This window comes from Dermacentor albipictus, chromosome 1 (genome assembly GCF_038994185.2).
Source record: "Dermacentor albipictus isolate Rhodes 1998 colony chromosome 1, USDA_Dalb.pri_finalv2, whole genome shotgun sequence".
In the NCBI taxonomy this organism is placed as follows: domain Eukaryota; kingdom Metazoa; phylum Arthropoda; class Arachnida; order Ixodida; family Ixodidae; genus Dermacentor; species Dermacentor albipictus.
In genome coordinates, this window is record NC_091821.1 from 103464902 (window position 1) to 103491307 (window position 26406).

The window sequence follows — 26406 nt, forward strand, 5'->3', positions numbered from 1 at the left end:
CGTATACGTGATGCGCTTACGACCCTGTCTGCAAAGTATTACGGTGCTGCGCGCTGCCCTCCGGAAGGAGCGAAAATTTCAAACCAGACGACGAGCGCCCTCTTTCTCGAGGAACCTCGTTCCCAGTAAGAGTCACAGTCACACGCACAAATGACTCTTCGCAGTGCTTGTTTCGTAACTCATCGTCACTAATCCTCTAATGCAGAAGGCGCACAGCCGCACACACACAAAAAGAAATACATAGAAGGAAGCGAATATATATATGAGGTGGCTGGCGCGATGCCGCGGTACTTCCCTCGGCTCCGGTATGGGAGAAAGTAGGGAAGGAACATAGCTTGGGAACACTACAGATGCAGAGAGAAAGTGTGTGTGTGTATCTTTGTTGACTGTATCCGTTGGCAGGGACGCTCGTCGTCTTGCGACATGGTAACAGGATAGTTAATTTCTGCTATCTCCTACAATAATGAACCAATTCGAAAAAAAAATATTTCGATGAAATGCTCATTAGACGTCGTTTTACAGCTTCCAGTGCATAACCAAAACTTGCAATGGGGCCTGGTGAGTGCCCTTTAAGCGAACCGAGCAAACGCGTTGGCGAGTGCCAAAGTCGGTTTTCCTGTATATCTTACTCCGTGCTTATAAATGTGTACGGGCGTCAGCAACACTGATATCTGAGAGCGATTGAGATAGCGCGCCGCAGAAATTTAGCACCAAATGCATGCATCTTTTACGGTTAGAAAGCTTCCTTTTTTTTCTTGGCTCACCAAGACGTCATCCCCAAAATAGATGTTCCAAGATTTAAAAACAGAGAGAGAGAGAGAGAAACAAAACGACGACAGAAGATAATGAAAAACGGTACATGAAACTTCTCGAGGGAGCTGGACGCAGCAAGGAGAAGTGCATAAGGAACGTGATCGCTGAAGTAGTAGGCAGTTTCACTCATTTATTGTAGGGTAAATATACACATTTAAAACAGTTTATTGGGCGCATATATTCTAGCCCATTCAATACATGGTGATTTCGCAAAAGGGGAGGCGGTGAACCTAGTCTAGCATCTTTATGTAGCTCAGTTTACCTATCCCTGTTCTATCATGCAAGACATCGCAGACGAAACAAATACAATCTGAGCCTTTCCGAACGTAAAGACGTAGACTCTCTCAATGCCTTAAACTATATCATTCTGCCTACTCGCGAAGTTATAGTCCCCTGATACAAACTAGGCGGCATGTTTCTGGGCGTGCTCTTATTCATTAAATTTGATTGGTTTCCCTTATTTCACATGTAAAAGATGAAACCGTATTTCTTTCAATGATTTTGAGAGCTGATTTTTCATCGATATGATAATCTCCCATGGTTCCTTTAATTCATTCTAAAGCTACTACAGCTAGTCTAGCGCTGCCATCATTCAACCAAGAGATAGTACATGCATTTTTTCAGCGCTTCTCGTCTTTGTAAACAAAGTAGGGTCGACTTTCATGGTGCTTTGAGGCTCTGTGTGTACTTGCCTAGCAACACTTTTTCTAGGTAATAGAAGTGCCTTGTTTTCGCGGCTAATTTAATTCGCCACGTAATTTCTAGCGAATGAATAAATCACGAGAATTTATTGCGCATGCGTCCTTCAACATACGTACGGGACGTTTGGACAGAAGCAGCCGCCATCAGAAAATTTTGTTTTATATCTTCGAAACGGTTCTTCACTATAGCGCTGGGTTGGGCTGGCCATGTAACGGCGTAGGACAGATAACCGGTAGTCTATCAGAATTACAGAATGGGTGCCCACAGAACAGAGGCGACATAGAATGAGGTGGTGCGATGAAATTAGTAAATGCGAAGGATTAACATAGGGGCAGCTGGCCCAAGAACGAAGTAATTGGAGTTCGCTGGCAGAGGCCTTCGCCCTGCCGTGCACAAAAATATGATGATGATGATGATAATGATGATTAGAAACTGCTGGATAGCAGATCACAAAGCAAATTACGCTAACCACTGTCATAAAACAAATGTTTGATGCAAAAGTTGCTTGAAGGTTAATAGAGGAAGCCACAAGAGAGATAGGAACTAGAAGGACGAAATGTAGACGAATTTATTTGAATTGGTGCCATGTGAAATCACTGCATTGCCAGATTTCTCTGCAGTAATCACTTTACGGAACTATGTGTTAAAGGGCCCACCACAAGGCACCGCTGGTACGTAGGTTACTGCCTCGCCTCGCTTTAATAAAAAGAAAATTAAATTATGGGGTTTTACGGGCCAAAACCACTTTCTGATTATGAGGCACGCCGTAGTGGGCGACTCCGGAAATTTCGACCACTTGGGGTTCTTTAACGTGCATCTGAATATAAGTACACGGGTGTTTTCGCATCCATCGAAATGCGGCCGCCGGGATTCCATCCCGCGACCTCCGTGCTTAGCAGCCCAACACCATAGCCACTAAGCGACCACGGCGGGTATTACTAAAAAGAAAATAATGTGGACCGACAGTTGAATCAAAGCTCTGCCGCCGAGGATATCATCTCGGTGCTCTAACCACTCGGCCCTGATTCTTTTCTTCTTTTATTGCCTGCGTATTAATCAGATCGCATGCATACCTCTCTCGTTCCAAAGCCAGCCAGCTCTTCGAAATACTCGGCGCGTGCGCCAACTTTCTCGTCTTCTTTCCTTGCGACAGATCGCGCTCTGAGCCGCCATGTTAATTAGACGGCGCTATCACCGGGACCGGTCCGCTTTCTTCAGTACTTTCCTCGTAGCACGCTACGCACAAACTGTGTACCATTGTACTGACTTTATGATCGCCCAAGTTAGTCACGCTTCAACACTTCTTCGCTGGCGTACATGTGTCATCGTCGTTTTACATACGCCACATGACATTGCCATAGATACGTGGGACTGCAAAACACGTACCCGCTGATGACGTCCCAGTCTGTCTTTTTCTAGTTTGCACTCGCCCACTTACATATTTAAAAACCAACAATCACCATATAAGCTTGTATGGAATGGTCGGCGTAGAAATCATGTCGTCGCCGCCATGCGATCGTTTTCAGCGTGGTTCTCGTCGTGCTGCCGTCGTCACAGGCACGTACGCTCACGACCCACCGCACTACTCAATTTACGTAAGCCCGTTGGTACGCCTTGTATCGCTTTCTATCACTCGTATCGGGATCTGAACGATTTTTTTGTTATACGCCATAGGGTTACAACGCGCCATATGCAAGTAACCATCGCCAAGTGTTGGGTAGCTGCTTCGCATGCCACGCATGCAAGGTGAACGAGCCCCCGCAACGGCATGAATTCTGCTGATACGGAGAAAGAAAGGTGACGATTTGTATCGTGCGCTTGTTCGTACAACCTGATTGATGAGCAAGTCGTGCGGAAGTTGGTCGATTCTGCTCATCGCGCTCGAACCTCTTCATATAGTTGTCAGCTTATATGAAAACATGCCACGCTGTGCTCTTTACTCTATCGTTCATTTCTATGGCAGAGACGCAAGTGATCAACTCAGGCCTCAAGATGCAGCCGTGGAAAATTGAGTGCATGACCGTTTCATCTGTCTCTATTATCCTTGTTCTTTGCGCAAAAAAAAAGGATAAAAAAGGAAGGAAAGAAAGGAAGGCCTGAACCACGCCGGCATTTCTTCGTCAGCATACTCCATGCATTTCTGTCCCCAGTGTCAGTTCACGTTGTAGATCAACACGCAAAACCGACCATCTATTAGTAATATATTCGCCGTCTCTTGCACGGCCGCCCACGGATCCTTTGTTTTCGCACCATCGCGCGCCACTGAGCAAATGTTTAGCCGCTGGAAAGGAAGCGCGGAGGCGCCCGGAGAGGCGCTTGCCAAGGCAAACAGGCGGGTTCGCGGCGCAGCCGCTCTCTCTTTCTATATGCGATTAAGAGGGAAACGAAACTACCGTTAAAGCAGAACAAGAAGAAGGAGCAGTGATCGCCATGGAAGGGTCGTGATGAGGCGGGATTATGCATGCAGATTCGAACGGTACCGTCTCGATTACCCGGCAACGCCATTGCTAAAATTTATGCCGCACGCCCTTGCATATTTTGTGGAAGGGTCCTCGGCCGGCTTGTTGTATACGCGTGCGCATCATGAGGAGCCCAAGGTCAGTTCGGCGCAGGGCCGGGGGGGGGGGGGGGTGGAAGGGGGACCGTGGTCGCGAGATGCGCGCAGGCCGGAGCGAGCAGAGGCGAGAACCAAGACACCCCGCGGGTGCGGGAGCCCACCTTTTGAATGTCAGGCGTGAAGATCTCCTTGGGCCCCTTTTCGATCCTGTCCAGTGTCTCGAAGTTGCTGCGAGGAAAGAAAAAAGGAAGAAACAGAGATAGAGAAAGAAATAAAGTAAGAAAGAATAAAACGGAGCAAGTGCGTGTCAGACAACTGCTTTATACTTCCGAGGGTTCGGCGCTAACACAGCGAGCGGGGTAATCGGTTGAAGGCTAACGCGCGAATCTTCTTTCTCTGCAGTTAGGAAACTGCTAAAGACATTAAGAAGAGCTATTACAGTTAAGACGATTATTAGAGTTAAGAAACACTAAAGAGAATCATTATAGTGGAATAAATGAGGTGGCTGTGCGTCTTGGGATAATTAGATTTTTCTGAATAGCAGTGCTGATACAGTGGTAGATCGGCGCGGTACTTGGTGAATGACCTGGGGAAAGAGATTTTCTGCAGAAGGCGGTCCTTTCATTCACGAGGCTTTTGCGTAGTGCGTACGTATAGCACGCGCGGACTGCGCTTTCACACGGCAACACGTCTGGTACAAGACACGCTAATGCAGTGCGTACGCATTCATGCATATGAACAGGTACAATTGCAGCGCGGACTACTAGGCCTTAAGGCAGCCGATCTGGAATTAAAAAAAAGAAAAATAGCAGCGCAGGAAGCAGCTTGTCACTCGGCCTCCTTGATAATAAGAATAAAGCAATATTCTCTTCGGCCTTAAGAATAAGGCTCAAGAGAAAGTATTTCGATTTTCGAAGTATGAGCTCTATTCGACATCTCCTGTCTTGCTTCCTTTGTCTATAGTTCAATTTCAAAAAAAAAAGCATGGTTAGAACAATTTAACACGTATTTCGTTCGGGCTGCCCGCTGCTCCACCAGCCGTTCATTGTGAACGTGTCCCACGCTCAGGAGGACAACGACAAAAAAACGAATGGATGCACGAAGCGTTCCCGATGCAGGCTTCCAACGTGTAATGTTCTCAAAGGTTGAAAGATGGTTTGTCTGTAGTGCATCTGACAGCGGCCCTCCCCATAACGCGGCAAGTCATAAACCGAAGGCCATCGATAGCCTGTACGACGGTCGGCGCTGTTTAGCAGGGCGGGGCTGCAGGGTGGGGCGAAGCACTCTGCTTGACGTTGAAGTAATTAAGACGGGCTCGGCCGAAAACGCGAGGTAGGCATGCAACTGCAGCGGGGTCGAGAAATATTTTTCGGATCGTATGGGCATGCATAAAATTTCTCCATAAATACATATTCGATCCGCAGCCCACTTGTCAGGTCAGAATAGCTTCCTTCCCCTTCCCGCGCACCAAAGATATATCCACAGGAGCAAGTTTACCTCAGTATTGACTTGACTGTGAGTGGCTTGTTCGGTGTGTGGGATAGGCATATTCTTTGGGCTCCCTGCAAGTAGAGGTGAACAAAATTAGATATGAGACAGGCAAGACGTTGCTATAGCACATTTATTTCTGAACGTGCTCTCACAGAGGAGCTATAATAGGTCTGAAAAACTGTACGTCATATTTGCTTGACATTAGAGCTCGAAAGTAAAAATACGCTTCGACGTTTAATTTGTGGTTGGCGATATGAGAAAAGATGCGGCACATGTGCCCATTAAGATATTTGCGTTACTTCGAAACAACTTTGTTCGAGTCGCACTGAAACTGTGTGGCTCAAAGCTAGCTGGGGTGATTAAAAATGTCAGGATAGTGTTCATATTACACTATAAGAAGTTTACACACTTTGGAGCTTATCTTGTGCCCAAACAATAATCGTCATCTGCTTTAATTGCATTTCCTCTCTTGAAAACTCGGTGCTCTCTACTTTCCTGTCGAGAGTGCTGTGTCAAGCTGATAACGCGCGAGCCATTCGTGACTAGGAAGTACCGGGCTCGCAGCGTTAAAGAAAGGAAATGCGGGCATGACAGATGACGATTATTGTTCGAGGACAAAATACAACCCAAAGGGTCTAAACTTTTTTTTAGAGGGTAACCTCACAAGCACATTGTGATGCATGTGCGACTGTTGTACAACAATGTGATAGACGTTTAAATAGCAAACGGACTGGAACCGTAAGATCAGACTTCGACGACCGACAATTATGCACGCCGCTATCGTTGTGCTTTGTGTTCTACTTGTTTTTCTGGGAATATGTTCGCCCAATAAATATTTAGTTTCGTGACTCACAGTTACGGCACTGCCTGGTTCTTCACTGTCACTATACAACGCGACAATACCAATGCAGAACTTATAGGAAATAGGTGCAAAGGAATAATGGCGCATGGGCTTTACACCTGCATTACTGCATCGATGCTTTTATCTGTTTTCCTTTCAATATTATTTTACCTCCTTCGTTGATCTCCGTTCCTGTTTTCTTAGCTCGTTAGCTAAACGAAACAGCATTTTTCTCTAGAAAGCTTTCAAGGCTCTTCATCTAGAAATATGTTTGAAAATAAGCACGGAAAGATTCGATATTTGTACACACAGCGTTCTCCAAGGACTGCGGAGTTTCGAGAACGCAGTGTGTGCCACTCGCTACTCAAGCACTTCGTACAGGTGGACAGACACGATGTCATTGCTGGACAAGTTTTTTAACGCAGTGGAGATACAACAAAAACTTTTATCGGAGCCAGTCATGCCATGAAGGTGCTAATGATGACAGCTACATTTGAGCCATCCTTCATTCTGGCAGGTGGTAGTTTAGAATCATGCCCGCAAGTGCGAAAAAGGACGCGTACAAATCCAAGCAAAACAGAGGCTCACAGGAAGGTGGAGACAAAGTGAGCAACAGTGGTAGACCGATCGAGAAATGTCTTTGACCGACAAGGAGTCTTGGCTTTGTCAAGGCAGCCCTGCCGAAGAGAACTCCGATTGTACACACTTTGGATTCAATCTGAGGCGTCTTTTGTTGGGCCGCTGTTAAGCGCAACAGATTAAAGCTTCTAAAGCTTCCAGCACTACCAGCTTTTCGTTTGTACTATATCCACGGAATTAGACGTGTCAATTTAGAGTTCAATTATGCGCATGCTTTCCACAGTCTTCTTAAAACAGCGCTATGGACGAGGACGAGAAGTACACAGACGACAGGACGGGATCTATGGACGAGGACTTTTCCACAGCCATATTTTAAAAAGTTTGTCAAGATGAACCAACTCGCCCAAATCAAGGCATTATTGCATACTTTCACTTTCACCGGCTCCAGCTCGTGTGACGTCGGAATAATTTTGGCTCATACTCTTAGATGAGAGTCCATATGAGGCTTAGCAACAAGATTCGTATATGCCGTGTCACTCTTGAGTGCCGGGCACATACAGAGTGTTCTAATTTCAAGTTTCACTGTCGCGTTTCATTCCGGGAGTATAGTACATGTGAGCCGACATTAAGGACACAAGTTTGTTCCTTGATGGTGGTGAAGAATAACATCAGTTTATGAAGCAAAAAAAAGGGGGGGGGGAGGGGAGAGATTCGCGAAATACTATATAGGAAACCTGACGCACCTGTTTCCACAGAAGTATAGCACCCGAGCATTCCGAGCGCTCAGTTTAAGATATGATCAGATTTCACTGCGTCGTTTCGTGGCACATATACGGTTTCAACAACTGCGGAAGCAAAAGCGTCCCCTTCTCATTCGACGTTCATTGACAAAGAAAACTAAATAGAAAAAGAGGCGCGGGTGCACAGCTGTCACATCACACGGTGGGTGGCGACGTGGCGAGTACTAACCGTTTTCCTCCAGAGGATGGCACGGTACTGCTGCAGGCCTTGCGTGTTGGAGTCGCACAACACGACGGACAGAAAGAAGCACGTCTTCTCGGAGTCGCAACCCACGTAATTTTGGTGCACTGCGAGATGATGAAAATGAATTAGAGAAAGGGCGCAACATGAAAAGTAGCAGCGTTTACTGGCGGCACTACACAATTAACCTGGTAGCCCATGAACACAAATTGCAGGCAAATGAAATACAACTAGGACATTACGAACGCGAGCAAAGAAAAGCGGGAAGTTTTTATTTCAGTCGTGTTGATAAATAAGTGCTTGCTCTGCTTGCTTGCAACAATGCTTTCACAGAAAACGAAGGGGCTCAACAACAACAACAACAACAACTTCTCTCATTTTTGCAAGTACTTTTGCGTGTTTTCGGGAGGTGCAATTCCCGATACTTTCGGTGATGGAAGTGGAGTCAGTTAGGCATCCCTACGAGACAGGTGTCACAGTATCAAGCGCTCCGAGGAAGCGTAACCACATCATGAGCGACACAGGCAGCGACTGAATCGTCACTGCTTCCTCGTCTTCAAGGAGGACGACGGCAAAGAACACTGGCAACGCCCATATCATCCTCTTCTTGCCCGAGACGCCAACCGACGACCTGAATCGGCTAAACAGGCAAGCCATATCTGTCTCACTAGAGGCTCTTGCTCCTGGTGAGATTACGGATTTTATGATACCCATAAGAATATTCTCGCAGTCGATGTCAAGAACAGAGCAACGCTGGATATCTTGAGCAGAGTCAAAGTACTGGGCACGATAAATGTTCGACACATAAAACCACAGGACAGAGACACTTCATAAGGTGCGATTTATGATGTCGATGAGTCAATCCACGACAGCGACCCAGGGGCCCTATAACGTAAAACTATTTCAATATGTTTTTATTCAAATTTCCTGACGTCAAATTTGCGTAACCGCCGACGCAAGTATCGAGTGGTCACCAGTGGTTGTCTGAACAGACGAATCAAACGCTCTCCTCGTTCATAGGAGGTCACTTTTATTTGCTTGACAAACGAATAACATTGCCTACACTGAGCGGCTTGTCTTCTCTAATTGGCTCACAAGAGGAGAGGAGCACGCTCAAGTGGAGAGGGATTTGACGGGGCCGAGCCACTGCACTAAAATCGATAACCGGATGAAAAGGGTGGTGCCGGCGTCTGCAAGTGGTCCGCTTTCCCTTACTTAGCTTGCGATGGCTGGTCTAAAATCACGGCGGCATGCAACGGAAGCTTAAGGATTACGCTAAAACGGATTCTCAGCAAAAAAGAGTTGGCAGAACGAGGTCGTAAACACGCCAAAAGTGCTCGAAAACGTTACATATATAGCTACGCAAAATGTTTTATTGCACGCAAATAAACCCATGCTATCGGGCAGGTGCGAATCGCCACTGCCTGAGCGATCGGCGGCAGCCATCTGTTATTCCTTTCGGAACGGGGCAGCCTGCGGATATTCAGAAGAAAATTCAGCTTTGTTCGGCATATTAATGCATCTTTAACGCGTACACAGCACTTTGACGCGGTGAGTTCTTGCGGTTTTGTGACGTCGCGTGACAGGCAGGTGAAGTGGGTGCAGCCCTAAAGCTTTTGACCAATAGCCGAGGGCTAATGAGGAAAAGGTGTCGAATCAAAAATAACGATTTTTCTTTTGTTCGGCCAAATCATGCATAATCAGTGCGCACACGTCATATCAGATAGGGAACTATCGCGGTTTTCGTGACGTCGCGTGAGAGACAAATGAAAGGGGGGTGGTCCAAAAAGTTTTTGACCAATTGCGGAGGGTTGATTGCAGAATTGGAATAAAAAAGTTTCTAATAGTTTTACGTTATAACGCCCCTGCCTAATTTGGTTAAACCCGCCACAGCGGATGCAATTATTATTGAAGTCCATCGCCTAGGAGAATCGCGTTGTGTGAAGATAACCTTCAAGGGAGGCAGCTTACCGTCTCATGTGAAAGTTGCATTTTTTGTTCTCCAATGCGACCTTTCATACCGAGGCCTCTTCGATGTCGTAATTGTTTGAAGTTCGAGAAGGCCAGCGCTACATGCGAAAATTCGACCGTATGCCGAAAATGCTCTGAGCAGTACGGCGCTGATGCTTGCCTTGCGACTGATTTCAAGTGTGCAAATTGATCTGGTCCCCATGAAACAAATGGTGACAGACAACTCAACGCACAAAGAGGCCGCTGCCAAAGTGCGACGGAGTCGTGCCCACCGCAGACGGTCTTCGTCTACTAAAGATACTGATACCGTCGTAAGAAAGACGCTACTTCCTGCAGCTGGTGCTCCCAAGCCGGTCACCCGCACTGGCAACACGGTGTTTGGTGACGCAGTGAATGCGTCTACTGTAAACGCCTAGCCTGCACTTCTGGCATTAAGTCCTCCAGCAGAACAAAGACTCAGGGTGTACTACGGAAGCGCCAATGGTGGCATAGATCGCTTGCAAGAAACGCAAGTAATCGAAATCATAAAGTCTGAAATAAAAAGTCATTTGCGTGTTGACAAATGAGACCCATACACCATCTACTCGGAGTACACTGCATTTGCTGGACGGTTATCCGGTTCTTGCGAGGATTGAATAGCAAAAAGGTTGGCTATACCTCCTAAATCATTAGTCGGACAAGTCAAGGAAGCGTCATTATGCAGTGAAATTCCCGCGGACTGAAATCCCGTATTGCTGAAGTTCGCCAATATGTTTTCGCCAATATATTCCCCCTTCTTGTTGTCTGTGAACCAAACCTACAGAAACCCGCCGGCTCTAGGCTATGGACTTTATGTGTCATCGACTTGTAATGACATTAGCAAGGTGATCATATACATATGGTGTGCCTTATGTTGATTATCCAGTACGGCCTCATGAGACTAATCAGTATGTCTGTTTGACCGTGAAAAACAGAAACTTGCGTTTACTCGAGGGGGCGCTTACCTTTCTCCAACGACCAATCTGTTTATGGGAATTTATCGTGCGTTTTCTTTTTCTTTTTTCGACCTAGGTAGGACATTAGGAAGTATAATAGCAAAAGCTTGGTGGTGCAACCCACCACCCCGTTACAAAAGGCCCGCCCGCCCGCCCGCCCATTTGTCCGTCCGTCCGTCCGTCCATCCATCATTTTAGATACGACTACTGGTCCATGGATTGTTTACGGGGACATTAACGCACATCATTCACTTTGGGAAAGTATCGAGGTAGATTCCAAAGGAAAAAAAGCCCCTTTGCCTGCAGCCATTGAATTTGCCTTTTAAGCGACAGCAGTCCCATGTTTCTGCGCGACCAGACGTACAGCATTTGTTTTGACTTAGCTTTCGTCTCGCGATGTCACACTGACAGCGTCCACTGTTTCGCAGACATAGAAACCTGCGGAAGCGACCACATTTCTACCTACCTGAAGATAAAGGGCTTAGCAAAATCGGCTTCATCAAATCTTCAACAAACAATAGATTAGTCCGTGTTTAAATCAGTCATGGAAGACGCATGACTAGAAGGCTTTTTGTCCACAGTGGAAATTCAGATCGCCAAGGCCATCCAGGACGCTACACGTACATTTCGGCTTTTGGAGAAATACACGGATTTTGAGGCCGAAATACAACGCTTTCGTGCAATCCGCCGGCGAGCGGAGCGACGGCACAGACGGTCTAAATCAGTTTACAACCTTATAGCGACCAAACGCATGCAAAAAATATTTCAGCGGCGCATTGCTGTGCTGCAATATCAACGCTGGAAACCTTTTTGTGAGTCTCTTGATCCGCGTAAACCTCTGTCGGTTGTATGGTGAACAGTCCGCGGACTTCCAACAGCTCCTCAACAGCGCCGTCCATTTAAATATCCAGCCCTGCATCAAAGACACCGAGAAGTCGACGTAGCAGAACATCACTGCGCAAGATTCGCGGGGTCCACGTTCCAGCTTTGAACACCTACTCCTAATGTCACCCCTTGCTCCCGAGATCCTCGTATGGACGCTCCTCTCTCCATTGAAGAACTGGAGGCTGCACTTGCTGGGTGCAGGCGATCTTCGTCACCAGGACCACATGGCATCACATACTCTGCGCTTGCAAACCTTGGTCAAGAGGTCAAAGATGCACTTCTTGGCCTATACGACGCATCATGACGTGATGGCCTGGTTAGTACCACGTGGAAATCCAGCCGCCTTATTCCACTCCTCAAGCCTGGCAAATCTCCACTGGAATTGTCATCTTACCGTCCGATAGCACTGGCCAGCTGTGTCGGCAATGTAATGGAGAGAATGATCCTTACACGGTTAGAATGGTACTTGGAATTTTACAGCGTCTATCCAGAGCTGGTGTTATTAACAGCTGTGTCTTACCAGTACTCACGTACGGGGCAGAAACCTGGATGCTTAGGAAAAGAGTTCGACTTAAATTGAGGACGACGCAACGAGCTATGGAAAGAAGAATGATAGGTGTAACGTTAAGGGATAAGAAAAGAGCAGATTGGGTGAGGGAACAAACGCGAGTTTATTACATCTTAGTTGAAATCAAGAAAAAGAAATGGGCATGGGCAGGACATGTAATGAGGAGGGAAGATAACTGATGGTCTTTAAGGGTTACGGACTGGATTCCAAGGGAAGGAAGCGTAGCAGGGGGCGGCAGAAAGTTAGGTGGGCGGACGAAATTAAGAAGTTTGCAGGGACAACATGGCCACAATTAGTACATGACCGGGGTAGTTGCAGAAGTATGGGAGAGGCCTTTTCCCTGCAGTGGGCGTAACTAGGCTGATGATGGCGATGATGATGATGATGTAATGGCTGACTTTCAACGCGGACGCTCGTCAATGGATAGCGTTATTGACCTTGTAGTATATGTACAGCGCCAGAAACATCTGAAACGAATCACTGCAGCCTTATTTCTTGATGTTGAAGGTGCGTACGACAATGCCGATCATCATGCGATTCTGGACGCTTTAGAAGCTGTAGGGATTGGTGGACACGCCTTTCGCTAGATACGCAGCTATATATTTCAGTGGAAGATCTTTCTTTCTTTTGACTGAAGACGGACCAACGCCGTCTAGCTATACCAGTCGTGGTGTACCACATGGCGGACTACTCAGCCCGACCCTGCTCAACCTGGTGGCAGTTGGTCTCGGCGATTCATTACCGCAAACTGTACAGCGGTCCGTTTATGCAGACTACCTTTGCATATGGGCTTCAGGAGTGACACGTGTACAAGTCCGCGCACGACTTCAGAAGACTTCAACGGCAGTGTCAACTTATCTAAGAAGGCAAGGCCTGGAGCTTTCACCTGAGAAGTGTGCACTCACTGCTTTTACTCGCAAAGCGATGGTTCCGTGTGCGTTATGGGATTATGACCAAAATGTACCATATAGACAAACGCACCAATTTCTTAGCATCATCACTGATAGAGACTTGTCTTGTAGCCCTCTCGTCTTGCACATGACAAAGCGTTTGCCCGCCATTGTGAACCTCAACGCGTTTCTAGGCAGGAAGCTCTGGGGCGCTACAGTGCCATCAATGTTGCAACTACATCAAGCACTATTCTTGGGCTTCCTATGGTACAGATGACCTGTAATAGGAAATACTTGCACTAGAAATAATTCGCACACTTCAGAGTGTGGAAGCCCAAGCACTCAGAACTAATCTTGGTCTCCCAACAATACATCGTCGTTAGCGCCAGTACTCATCGCCAGAGATTTTCCTATGACAGTCTACATTGCTACAGATGTCCTGAGAGCACACATCCGATAGCTGACTCATATTACTTCGCACCATCTTGCCTGCTTGCATGGAAAGAGGCCACATCCAACATTTCCCAAAAGTATTGTAAGACCTAAGTCCTAGTTGCCAGCACAATTCACGCCTCCTACACGATTGTCAGCCCCATTGTAGTGCCTGCACCGGCCGCAAGTAGAGTTAACAGCGGTCGTTGCAAGCTTTGAAGCAAGCAACCTTGGAACACATTTTTACAACATGCACAGATTCTGGCAACATATCTACACAGATGGTTCAGTAAAACTCAAGAGCTCTGCTGCCGCACTCATCTTCCCGGCAAAATCTGAAGACTTCATGTGTGACGACATCGACGGGTGGAGAGCTTGCAGCACTTGTGGTGCACTTGATTTCATTAATCAGGAACCACCGCAACAATGGACAGTCTTTAGTAATTCCAAGGCAGGACTTCAGTGCATATGGCCTCAGAAATTCGACAGATATATCATCGCAGACATGACAAGGGGCACAACATAATCTTTCAACGGCTTCCAGGACATTGCAACATCAGCGGGAATGACCATGCCGACGAAGCCGCCCGATCTGCACATATTAAAGTGGTCGATGTGTCTTGATTCCGCTTTCGCGAAAAGGCGCTGCGGCTGGGTTGTGATTGAGGTCCCGTGAATGTACGTTGCCCCTGTGAGACTCGAACGTTTTCACCATGTGTCATTTGCGTTCGTTGTCTCCAGATATCCAGATGCATCTACCGTCAGGCTTACGACGACGTGAGCAGACCATGCTGTAGCGTCTATGGCTAGGCGTAGCATTTACCAACTATCAAGCCTTCCTTATTGGAAAGGCCAACAGACGTGCGACACATGCAGCTGTGAAGTGACGCTGGCACACATTATCTGTGTCTGCCCGCGCATTAGTGCCGAGAGTTGATGTGCGGAGTGGTGGGCCAAATGGACAATAATCCACTATCAGAACTGAAAGCTGTAGGCCAGAAGAGAGAAGTATTTTAATGATTGGAAAATGTAGAGAGGTCGGCCGGATAATGGAGCATCTGGCCTGCTACTCTACGTAAGGGAGGGGGAAGAGGGGAAGAAAAGGGGTCACAATGATGGATGATAATGGGAGGAACGAGGTGAATGACACATTACACAACTGGTATCACAGGCGTGAGTCCAGGCCCGTGTCACCTAGGAAACGTGAAAGTGCACGCATTGTCTCTGTCGTCTGCCAACTCTGTGGCCACGCGTCTAGCAAGAGGTCCTCAGACAGTGGTCCATTGTGGAAATGTCTCAATGTATCCGCCAATGTCAGTCTTTCTCGCGCATACTCAGGGCACACCACGAGCACATGTTCTATAGTCTCTACAGCGCCACACACTGAACAGTCCGGGGAGTCTGTCCGTCCAATAATGTGCAAATATTTGCGCGTGAAGGCGACGCCTAATCGCAGTCTGTGTATCAGGCATGTATGAGGGCGTGGAATTCCACGCAGAATAGGAAATTTCATATCGGGATCCAGGCTTTTAAGGCGGACGTGACGAGCGTCTGGCTGGGCCCAGTATGTTCTCGTCGCACTCCTCATTAATTCCGACAGGAGGCATGTGATGTCCGGTCTGGAGAATGGCACAACAGTTCGCATGCCATTGCTGAGGGCGCGCCTTGCTGCAGCATCGGCCATCTCATTACCGTTGAGCCCACAGTGTCCCGGGATCCATTGGAACACTATGCGGTGGTGTTTTTCTTGAGCGTAGGAAAGTAGCTCGGTGATCTGCAGGGCCAGAACCTGATATGCGGTGTGGCGCAGGAAGCATCCCAAAATTTGCAGCGCGGGTTTTGAGTCCGTGAAAATGCACCACTCTTGAGGTCTTTCCCCGCAGATGTGGCGAATCGCTTCTCGAATAGCCACAAGCTCTGCAGCGGTTGATGTTGAATTATGGTCTAGTATGAAACCTCGAGTCATCTGTTGGGCTGGTATCACCACAGCTGCTGCCGATGCCTTAGGTGACACGGAGCCGTCTGTGTACACATGAACATATGTCTGGTATTCTGACCAGATGTACGCGAGAGCAAGTTGTTGTAGTCCACTGACGGGAACCAATGATTTCTTTAGTATGCCGGGGACATGTACGCATACGGAAGGTTGAACCATCACCCATGGTGGTGTGACGGGGTGGTATGGAAGGGCATAGCCTAATGTTATGTGGGGTAGATGGCAACGGAGTGCACTTGTGAAACTGCTGTCCGGTCGCTCATGTAGAACCGACGTCAATGGATGACAATGGTGTCGCGTCAGTAAGCGTAAATACACACGAAGTGGTTCGTGGGACAGGTATATCGGTAAAGGGCATACGTGGGCTTCCTCAATTGCGCCTTTGTTGGAGGCACGCCGTGGCAACCCGAGGCATATTTTGAGTGCCTGCGCTTGGACGCTCTCTAATGTCCGTAAGCAGGAAATGCTCAAGTTTGAGAGTATCGGAAGGCTGTATCGAATGTAGCCCACGAAAAGAGACTGATAGAGTCTTAGTAATGAGCCTTCCGTGGGGCCCCATTTCATGCCTGTTGCTAAGCGAAGAACATGGCAAAACAGATTAAGTTTTTGCTTCAACATATTAACATGCCTCGTCCATGACAAATCGCGGTCGATGATAATGCCCAAGAATCTGTGGTGGGAGACATATGGTATTATGACACCGTTAATGGAGATCGGGTAGCGGCAGACGGATTTGCGCGTGAATGCAACCACAGCACATTTTTCGGCAGCTAAGCGCAAACCCTGACGCCGTATGTATCGTGAAGTAGATGACACAGCCCGTTGTAATTTCGCACGTAGTTGTGGGCGTGTTGTACCAGAAGCCCAGATGCAGATGTCATCTGCATATGCACTGATATGGATGTGAGGTGGAAGCTCGCTCACCAGGCCAATCAGTGCCACATTAAATAATGTTGGGCTGAGAACTCCTCCCTGAGGAACTCCACGGCATACCTGATGACGGTTAGTGTCTCCGTCAGGCGTGGACATGTAAACGAAACGGCCGCTGAGGTAGCTCACAATCCACAGGTAGAGCCGGCCGCCAATACCCAAGTCATCTAGGGCATCGAGAATGGCTTCATGAAGGATGTTGTCGTAGGCCCCTTTGATATCTAAGAAAACAGCGGCGACGAGTCGGCGTTGACGTTTTTGATGTTCCACTGTCGTAACGAGGTCAATGACGCTGTCAATTGAAGAACGACCCCGCCGAAAACCGGTCATCATGTTCGGATAGAGATCATTTCTTTCCAGAAACCATTCGAGCCTCGCCAGGACCATTCGTTCCATAACCTTGCCAACACAGCTGGCTAATGCAACTGGGCGGTATGAGGTAAGCTCATAAGGAGTCTTTCCAGGCTTCAAGAGAGCAACCAGGCGGCTTATCTTCCACTGCTGCGGAACAATACCGGAGACCCATGTGTCGTCGTAATAATTGAGCAGTGCAGTGCGACCAGCCCTGCCAAGGTGAGACAGAGACGAGTACGAGATCCCGTCAGGGCCAGGAGCAGATGAATGCCGACACGACGCAAGAGCAGCCTCTAATTCGGGCATCGTAAAGAGCAAGTCATAGTGGTCACTTGAGGAAGGTGGCGCAAAAACTTCGAATTGGATAGAGGCTTGTTGAGTTGTGCCCACAATCATTTTGCAGAAGTCGTCCGCTACCTCTACATCATTGCGGCGAAGGTAGGCCAGTTCTCCCAAAGAACATCTGCGCAGAAAGCCTTACTCGCGCTACTAATACCCCTGTCACACGGGCACCCGCAAACGCCTTTTAACTCTGTCGTCTTTATCTCGATGGAGATGCACTTGGTGTCACACGGTCACCCTTTCCCTCAGGGAGTTTAATGGAGCTTTTCGTGAAGGGAGCTTGCTGCTGAAGAAAGCATGCACTCTCGTACATATACTGGTCGTTGTAAAGCTGAGAATATGATTCTTATTTTTATTAAAATTAATGTTGCGTGTATTTAGGACATTCATATTGAATTAAATAAGTTCAATCACAATTCAGCGACAGTTATGCTTGCTGCTGCACAATACTCTCCACCTAGGCCGCTTCGCGTCATGTTTTTCTTGTCTTTCAGGGCGTTTTCGTGAACCCTATAGTATACAAAAGCGAGTTCAGTCGGCTTGTCAGACTGGAATATGCCAGAAGAGTTCATGTAAACGCTTGCCGGTCGGGCTGAACAAGCGTTGAGTCGGGCTCAGTCAGCCCGACTCGACGCGTTTGCAGCGTGCGCATGTAAACGCGGACGGATCGGGCCCGCCTGTGACGTCGCGATTTAGGCGCAGGCACCAGGAACCGTACCAGGACAAGGCCAAGACAAGCACTGTGCAGCGCAACCTCATTGGTGTGATAAGGTCCATGAAGACGGCAGCGGGAACCAGAATCATAGTTCGAACGCGTTGATCTCTCGGCTCGACGCTGTGTGCCGTCGTTGTCCAGACTCGTTAGAAGCGAGCTCACGTAAGCGCGGTCACGTGGGCTCGGTCCGCCCGATTTTTCACTCGGACCGCTCGCGTCGGGTTCATTGCAAACGTAGCCTTTGTGATGCTAGCTATGCAGTGGTCGGTGTGGATACTCATGACTGACACCGGCACAGTACACAAAATAAAAGAAAAGCTCACGAGGTCACTGCGCATGAAATGTTGCGTTTTGAATATAATTAGCGGCAGTTTGGGCGACAGAAAGCAAAGCCTACCCGCCAGGCCCGAGAGAGAGACACAGGGTTGCTGGCGTCGCTGTCAGCACTGCTAGGTTGGCGAGCGCACTTCTACATTTAACGAATTGTATGTTTTTGGCATCAAATATACTGAATAGTATATGTTTTATGGAAGGAGCGTTAATTATGATAGCTACGAGCGCAATTAAAGTAACATTTTTGTACTAGTACGAAAACCAAACGCGCCTCGGGAGGCTTCTTTTGATAAGTTGTTGTTGGCCGTGTCACACGACCGCTACTTCCTTGAAGTCGAGCTACCTTAGAAAGTATCGCGCTCCCTTACTCTAAAGGCGTTCCTTCGTGCCCGTGTGACACAGATATGGTTCATGCGGTCTACGGGGCTTCCCGATAGACATAAAAAAGGCCACCCTCTACCGCTCTATAGTGTTCTCTCTCTCTCTCCCTTCCGCTCTCTTTCTCGTTTTATCCCCCTACCCCTTCCCATCACGCAGGGTAGCCAACCGGAACTACCTGTGGTTAACCTCCCTGCCTTTCTTTGAATGTCTTCTCTCTCTCTTCACAGGAACTTGCACGTTAACTTGCAAGAGTGACTTCACAGTAACTCAGATGAAGTGTCAGAGCGAATTTTATGACTGTAAGAGAAAGTGTTTTCATCAGACAACTGCATTGTGAAATAGCCGCTACATGCTGTTAAACTTACCAAATGCGTTTGTTCGACTTATATTAGCCGAATTGCAGGATAAAATTTACATGCAACCGTTCAGATTTTTTTTTCTTTTGCATTCTGTTCGCCTGCAGTAATGTCCATGTGCGGAACGCCGGCTCTTTTTTAAAACACGAACGCTTGTATATTGTACTATTATTGTTACATATATATATGCGTAACAGTGAGTAAGGAACAGGCTTCCAAATGTCATCAAAAAGAGCAAGAGTTCTGCAGTCGAGGCTGAACATCACGCACGATATGCAAACAAGCGTGCTACTACTCGCTTTTCCTCGCGCCTCTTCATCAGCAGTCCCACTCCGCAAGATTATGTGGACGACGTCGAGGAGGGAGAGACGGCAGTCTGCACATTTGTGACACCGCACGATTCAAAAATGAGGAACGTGAAGTGGAATATTGGTGCTTCGCGCGGTCTAGATCACCTGATTGGTTCTCTAACCAACCCCCGTCATCCTGCGTCTGTCAGTGAAGACTGATTACTCGAAAGCCACCGTATGCTTATGAATGCACCATGTCAAAGAAACAAAGGCAAAATGCTCAAAGGGTCAGCGAGGCGCACCAACTCTGTCGCTTGTGCCTTTGTGCTCTAAATATTGTGCATTCTCAATCAACGCAATAGCTAGCCCTCTTGTCTACGACAACTTCGACCATAGAGAGTGCGGCACAACGTTATTTACTGCAAATTTATTCTGTTGCCAGCCCTAATTTGTATAAACTTTATAAATGCGCAATACCACCACAAGTGCATTCTGTTAAGCTTCGATGAAATTAATTTGTAGCAACCTAGCAGAAGGATTTGCAAAGACTGTACAACTCTGACATGAAAAGGTGTTTGTACAGTCTGATATTTTCATATTATTAACACTGACGGCTTACAATCAATCAATCAATCAATCAGTCAATCAATCTTTTATTTTGGCGTGCCCAGGAATAATCATAAGGTCTGAGTGCTGACGCACGCATACACTAAAACGAAAACGAAACAAGGACTGTAGGAGTAATTGAGTAAAAAAAGCAATAAATAAAAAGAAAACAATTTCTAAAAGCAGTTTGTACATACAACACGGCGCAAGGTGAATAGAAAAAAAGATGAGGAGAAGGGCAGTTGAACTATGTGTGAGATTGTGGCACAACAACGCAAAGCTCCGAAAACAACAATGACAGCGAATTATGATAAATATCGAGATCATGGAAATAAGCGTTTAATGACACGGTATTCTGTCGACGGTTGAGTGTTGGTGATGACAGGCAGGAGGAACATGGAAAGGTCTATGTACTCCGGCGATCTTGCGCGGAACAGGAAATGTGATACGACTGAGGACTTCGGGGCAGGTGAGGATACAGTCTAGTAGTTTGAAAGCAAACAGAACGCCAGTGCGATTACGTTGGCAGGGAAGCAAGGGCAATGACTCTAATCCAACAGTGCTAGCAAAAGGTCCAGTATCTGTTTTAGCAAAGCGGTGACGATATATGCTTAGAAACTATTCTTGGACCCGATCTATAAGTCACTGTTAGATCTATAGATGCCGTTACAGAGGACCGACGCATGTCTGAGTTGAGGAAGACAAATTGTTGTGCACAACTTGTGCAATTGTGTAGGTAAATTTAATGATCTCGATTATCTGCAAACAGGGTCAAGAGAGCGCAAACCCCGCATTGCAACGCCTTTAGTGTGCGCTTAAAAGTGTAAGGTTGTATCAATAGGTACACCGAGATTATTGACCTTGTACCATTTACACAATGGTACAGGATCTACAGAATAAGGAAAAGAAATGCTTGCTGTTTTGCGTGTGAAGGTTGTGACTTTGGTCTTAGCATCATGCAAGGTGAGGTTATTAGTCTTGCACCATTTAGAAAAAGAAAACAGGTCAGGCTGCAGGATACGACAGTCATCACAAGTATGAATTTCCCTAAATATGTTGATGTAGCGGCATATAGAAGGCATGAAGGATTCCGAATAGCGGAAAGAACATCATTAATAAAAATCTTAAAAAGAAGTGCTCCTAATACTGATCCTTGAGGGACGCCGATAGTTGCCACGTAAAAAGAAGACGTCTGGCCATTGACGTTAACATAACATGATAGATCAAGAAGATAACTGCGCACGAGATTGATAACTGACTAGTCAACACCAAAGTGCGTAAGCTTGATCAGAAGCAGTGACTGGCTGACTGCATCAAAAGCTTTGCTAAGGTCACAATAAATGGTGTCAACTTGCCCCCTCTGAAGTACCGGCGTGGAGATCTGTGTCACGAAACTTGCGAGATTTGTGATAGTGGAGCGGTCGGTGAGAAATCCATGCTGATTCAGAATCAATGAGTTCTTCACAGTAAAACGCAATACGTTGTGAAGGGCAAGCTATAAAATCTTGGACGTGGCACAGAGAATTGAAATCTGGCGATAATTCGAGACCTTGCTTTTGCAGCCAGATTTGAATACAGGAAAAACGGCCGTCTTCCCCATGTGTGGGAAAGTGGAAGTATTCAAAGAGTTATTAAATAGTGATGTTGATATTGGGGCAAATATGCTGCCGTAAGCTTTTAGAATCGCGGAGGGGATGCCATTGGGGCCGCACGATACGGAAGGCTTCAAGCGCTTAAGGCATTCATCAAACAACACAGCACTAGATGCAGGAACCGTCGTGTGCTGCTGACTGACACCAGCGTTGAAATATGATGCTTTATATAAGGATGAGAAATAATAATAATAATAATAATAATAATAATAATAATAATAATAATAATAATAATAATAATAATAATAATAACGATAACGACGACGACGACGACGACGACGATGATGATGATGATGATGATGATGATGATGATGATGATACAAGAAAAAGCTATCAGTTGTCTAACAAGATGTCATACACAAACAGTGGTAGCACTACTATATAGGCAGTCTTCAAAATGTGAAATTTTTGCCGAATGTGCATGCCGCAGCAAATGGGTCATTTTCTCTGATTCGAAAGTAGCCCAGGAGACACTAGGGCACTGTTATGAAAGCGAACAGCTTTTTCCGATTCTTTCACCCGCTTTCGTGGTCGGTGGCCGGAGCGATGGCGCCGATGCAAAGGGCGCGCTCCTTGCTAAGCGCCAACTATTATAGCTCGTTGAGGCGCACGTGATGTCCACCTGTGCTACCGCTAGAGACGCAGAATTTTTCCAATCTGACGCTTCCTCGGTATCTTATGAAACTGCTAAGACATATTACCTCTCGCGGCCTTTTCTGATTATCATATTTATGTTCGGTGGATTTCAAAGGCATATTGGTATGTTATGTAACAAAGTAGCAGATAAAGGGGCTGATACCGCACGTAGCTTAGACGTACCAACACGTGTTGCCATTTCGTCATCGCATGCCAAGTGACACGTTTGCGGTCTGCGATAGAAGTTATGCCGGGAGAAGTGGTTCGATTAGCATTTAAAGTAGCTAGCCCCTGATGCATAGCGTTGACCATCCGCTTCGCTTCTATGCAAACGTCAGAAAGGTCCCCATAGTATGACAAGCTCCTACGCCGCCTACGCCTGGAGGTATACCTTAGACGCCTGTCTCCTTGCCTCACATCCCGTAAGGAAAAGGACGTCGTCTGAGTTCACGCACTGCAGCACAGCGGAAGCTTCTGCCTCATTGAGTGCTCACATGACCAGCGGCGAAAGTTTCTTCGCGGTCGTTAGAAAGTTTCAAATAGGCACTCTTTCTCTGCGCAGAAAATGCTTATACTCTGGTAATGCCTCTGCAAAGAGAGGCTAGCTGGGTTGCAAGACGACTACACCTGAGCCGTGATGCGGGTGTCACAAGAGCACGGGCTGCGGACGCAGAAAAGAACAGAGGAGAGGCACGAGAGAGACGAGCAGCTGCCACCGAGGCCCGCAGAACGAGTTATCATTCCAGGAGCGAGAGGGCTATCCTGGTCGCGCTTTTGTATTCGGTCGGCCTTTACTCTAGCGCTTAGAGCTCTACGGGATTTACTCGCGGACAGTGACGGGATCAATTTTTTTGTGTGTGTGAACTGCACTTCGTGCGCGTGTTTCTTCATTGTTGTATTCCTTTCCTTCCTATGACTCATTCATGCTTGTCTTGTTCTTGCAGTTTTTAAACGTTTTCTTTCTCATTGTTTTTATTCGTGATCCATGGACTTGTTTGGATATTGTTTTATTATTTCTGTTGGCTCCTTTTTTTCTTCTCTTCATGCCGTTTTCTCTTTTTTTGATGAGATTTTGGAATATTGGGACCCTTCAGTAGGCAACCTTCCGTCTGTCGCAGTTAATAATGAAGAGGAAGAAGGTGTTTTGCAACAGTCAAAAGAAACAAGCATCCTTAGGCTACCCAAAATGCCCCACTGACGGAACAAGAAAGCTGTAATAATGAGGAAACACGAAGAACAGACGAATCGATTGTTGACATGATTTGCATTTTAAGACATTAAGACACCAATTTTCATCAAACAAGATTCCTGACAGTTCACGTAAAGTTGTTCGCGAACTTTCTTGATGTGCGCAACAATTAGTGAAAGACAAAAAAAAGCAACACACAAACAGAGACTGGAGAGCACACTATTGTACTTTGAATCGACAAACGATGTTGGAAGCTCAGGAAACCGGCACCGACGATTGGACCTCTCGCTTTGTCCCTCTTTGCCACTATATAAAACTGCACAAGGAGGAGCCGAATGCGCAGGATGTTAGGTGTCGCGCATTCCTGAGATGTGATTCCTGAGACAGGCACCTTATCAACTTGAAAAAAAAAAAAACAATAATGAAGAGGGCTGGTTTATCCTGATACACCTATCACGCGATAAAAACAGAAAGTTGCAACGAAAACTTTTGTCCTGACTCATGCACAGCTCTCACGGCTTCCTATTATTCGTGAGTGCACTTCAAGCGTGCTTTAAAAGATTCAGGGACAAAAAGGTATATTGTTGGCGTTCTTTCAGAAAGCGATAGTTCTATATTTACCGATAACAAATAATTGAAGGGCTAACTATGAGTTTCAGAATTTGTGCGTTGAGGCACCAAGTATACGCGCAAGAGACTACCGCTCTACTTTGCAACCCTTGCATACTGTCCGCGCAATTTGTCAAACTCTCAGCCGACCTACCGTGGTGGCGTAGTGGCTGTGACGCTGCGCGATCAAGCCCGAGGGAGCGGGATCAGACCCCGGCCGCGGCGGTCGCATTTCAATGGGGGCCAAAGTTGAGGAATCCCGGTTGTCAAAACTAATTCGGAGTCCCCCATTAAAGCGTTCCTGATAGTCATATCGTAAATTTGGTAAGCAAAACCCCAAAAAATTGCTATAAAGAAAGAGAGATGCTTTCACCTGAACCCAGCGTTAAAGTAGGAGCTTGTGAATATTCGAAAAACTGAATACGAATCGAGTAGTCCTTGCTATTCGATTCGAGAATTCACTATTCGAAGTTATCGAATATTCATTTCTTTCAAATATGTAAAGGATGGCAACACTTATAAGAGTCTCGAGGGTAAGAGGACGATGCGTTTGGGGGATGTTCCGAATGACACTGCAGGAGGATATCTGCGATTGTTGCGCACGGGCACCAGTTCCTGAGTGAACGCACGATGCCGATAACTTCCGCTCAATAATTTACAGTCATAAATGAGAATGACTCGCTTTTAGACAGCCTATATGCGAATTTGTCTCCATTTGTCTCCAAACCAGTCTCATCGTGTTTGCAACCCTTTAAAACAATGCGCTGTGCTATAGCTATAGTATCACACTTCTTTCCTTCAACGAGATCCTGCACGAAATCCTGCACGTGCACTTGATGTCGGGCTGTTCCATTGCTTGATTACTGTCATTATAATAGTTCCACACATAACTGAATGATTGAAAGGAGTAGTTTCTTATTTACAAGCTCCTCAGTTGGTCGGACTTCTAGTTGGTAACGATGGTCCATTTGAATGCATGTGTCAAATACTATACATATAATGCTTTCCTCTTTCTTTCTTTCTTAAAGAAATTCAGCGCACACTTCATATGCAAAAATGGTCATGTACCGTGTATTTGGACGAACGTTAAAGAACGCCAGGTGGTCAAAATTAATCAGGAGCTCTCCACTATAATACCACGTCCGTCATGGGCCACTGTGCAGTTTTGATACGTTAAATCCCGTGATTTAATTTTTATTGCTGGACGGAAAATTTAAGCAGGCAGGAAGATTCCGCTTGCCCGCTTACTGTTGGTGGAGCAATATAGCTTTCATTTGTATTCGTGCCAAAGGAAGAATATTCGCCTATTAATTTGCAAAGTATGCACTTGGGCATTTGCATTTCGCGAAAGCGCTTTGACAGGTGCGCTGCTATCTACCGTCGTCCAGTGCATCGCGCGGCACGCGACCCTTCGTGGAGCGTCGCTGGCCCCTCGTTGAACGCCCGTGCACTATCAGCTAGCTGCAGCAGTCTGCATCCTCGCTCGGCTGGCTCGAAGTGCAGCGCGCGTGGGTGTGTTTTGTCCTGAGACAGCGACAAGCACCCTGGGAACACCGCAGCTCAATCTATCGTTCCGTTCCATGCCGTTGAGCAAGCGGTGTGGGAACCTCGGCGCTGGCGGTTGCCTAATTTTGCTCATGCGATATCAACCGATTAATCGCAATAAAAAAAAAAGTCGCAGTTCCGCCCGAAAGACGAAGCACTGGTTGCGATAGCGAATTAGTAGATAGCTATACGAAAGTAAGGATAATAGCTTTATCAGCTGTATAAACTTGTAGATAGTTTTATCGTCCCTATAAACTTGTAAACATTCTCTTACTAACTAAATTAACAAGCATGCTGTCCCGCGCATAAGCAAACATGAACACATCTCGCTCGATAACCACGGAAACTCGCTGTATGTATTAAACTCGAAAATTGGGCGAGTTGGTACCCATTCATAATGGTAACAGCGCGAACAAAACGACGACGGAGTGCAAGGACGCAGGACGAGCGCTCGTCCTGCGTCCTTTCACTTCGCATTCGTTTTGTTCGCGCTGTTACCATTATGAATTGTTATAGTATGCCTTGAATTGCAAGGGAACTTCAGGCCTCCGCCTTCGGGCGGCGTGGGGAAAGAGAGGGCAAGCGCTCGGCTCGGCATCACTCGGAACAACAGTCGCTCTAGACCACAGCCGCAGTCACAGCTTGTGGGCCGCCATTCCAGTACGATCTCAAAATTTTCTCTCCTGTCAAACTCTACAAAACGATAAATCGAACACGACTAATCGATTAAGTCGATTAAATTTAAAAAATGATATCGATGAAGATTATACGTTTCGCGGGACGCATTT

The 26406-nt window shown here is 46.8% G+C and overlaps 1 protein-coding gene across 4 annotated transcripts in view; it reads right to left on the reverse strand.

Moving 5' to 3' along the window:
• Positions 1-26406, reverse strand: part of LOC135914200 (GTPase-activating Rap/Ran-GAP domain-like protein 3) — a 557065-nt gene that overhangs the window by 66369 nt on the left and 464290 nt on the right. For all 4 annotated transcript variants that reach the window (XM_065446945.1, XM_065446944.1, XM_065446946.2 and 1 more), the window contains 3 exons: positions 7953-8071; positions 5570-5634; positions 4234-4300 (listed from right to left, as the gene is read on the reverse strand). In XM_065446945.1, coding sequence (XP_065303017.1) covers positions 4234-4300; positions 5570-5634; positions 7953-8071 — 251 coding nt within the window. The remainder of the gene's footprint in view (positions 1-4233; positions 4301-5569; positions 5635-7952; positions 8072-26406) is intronic.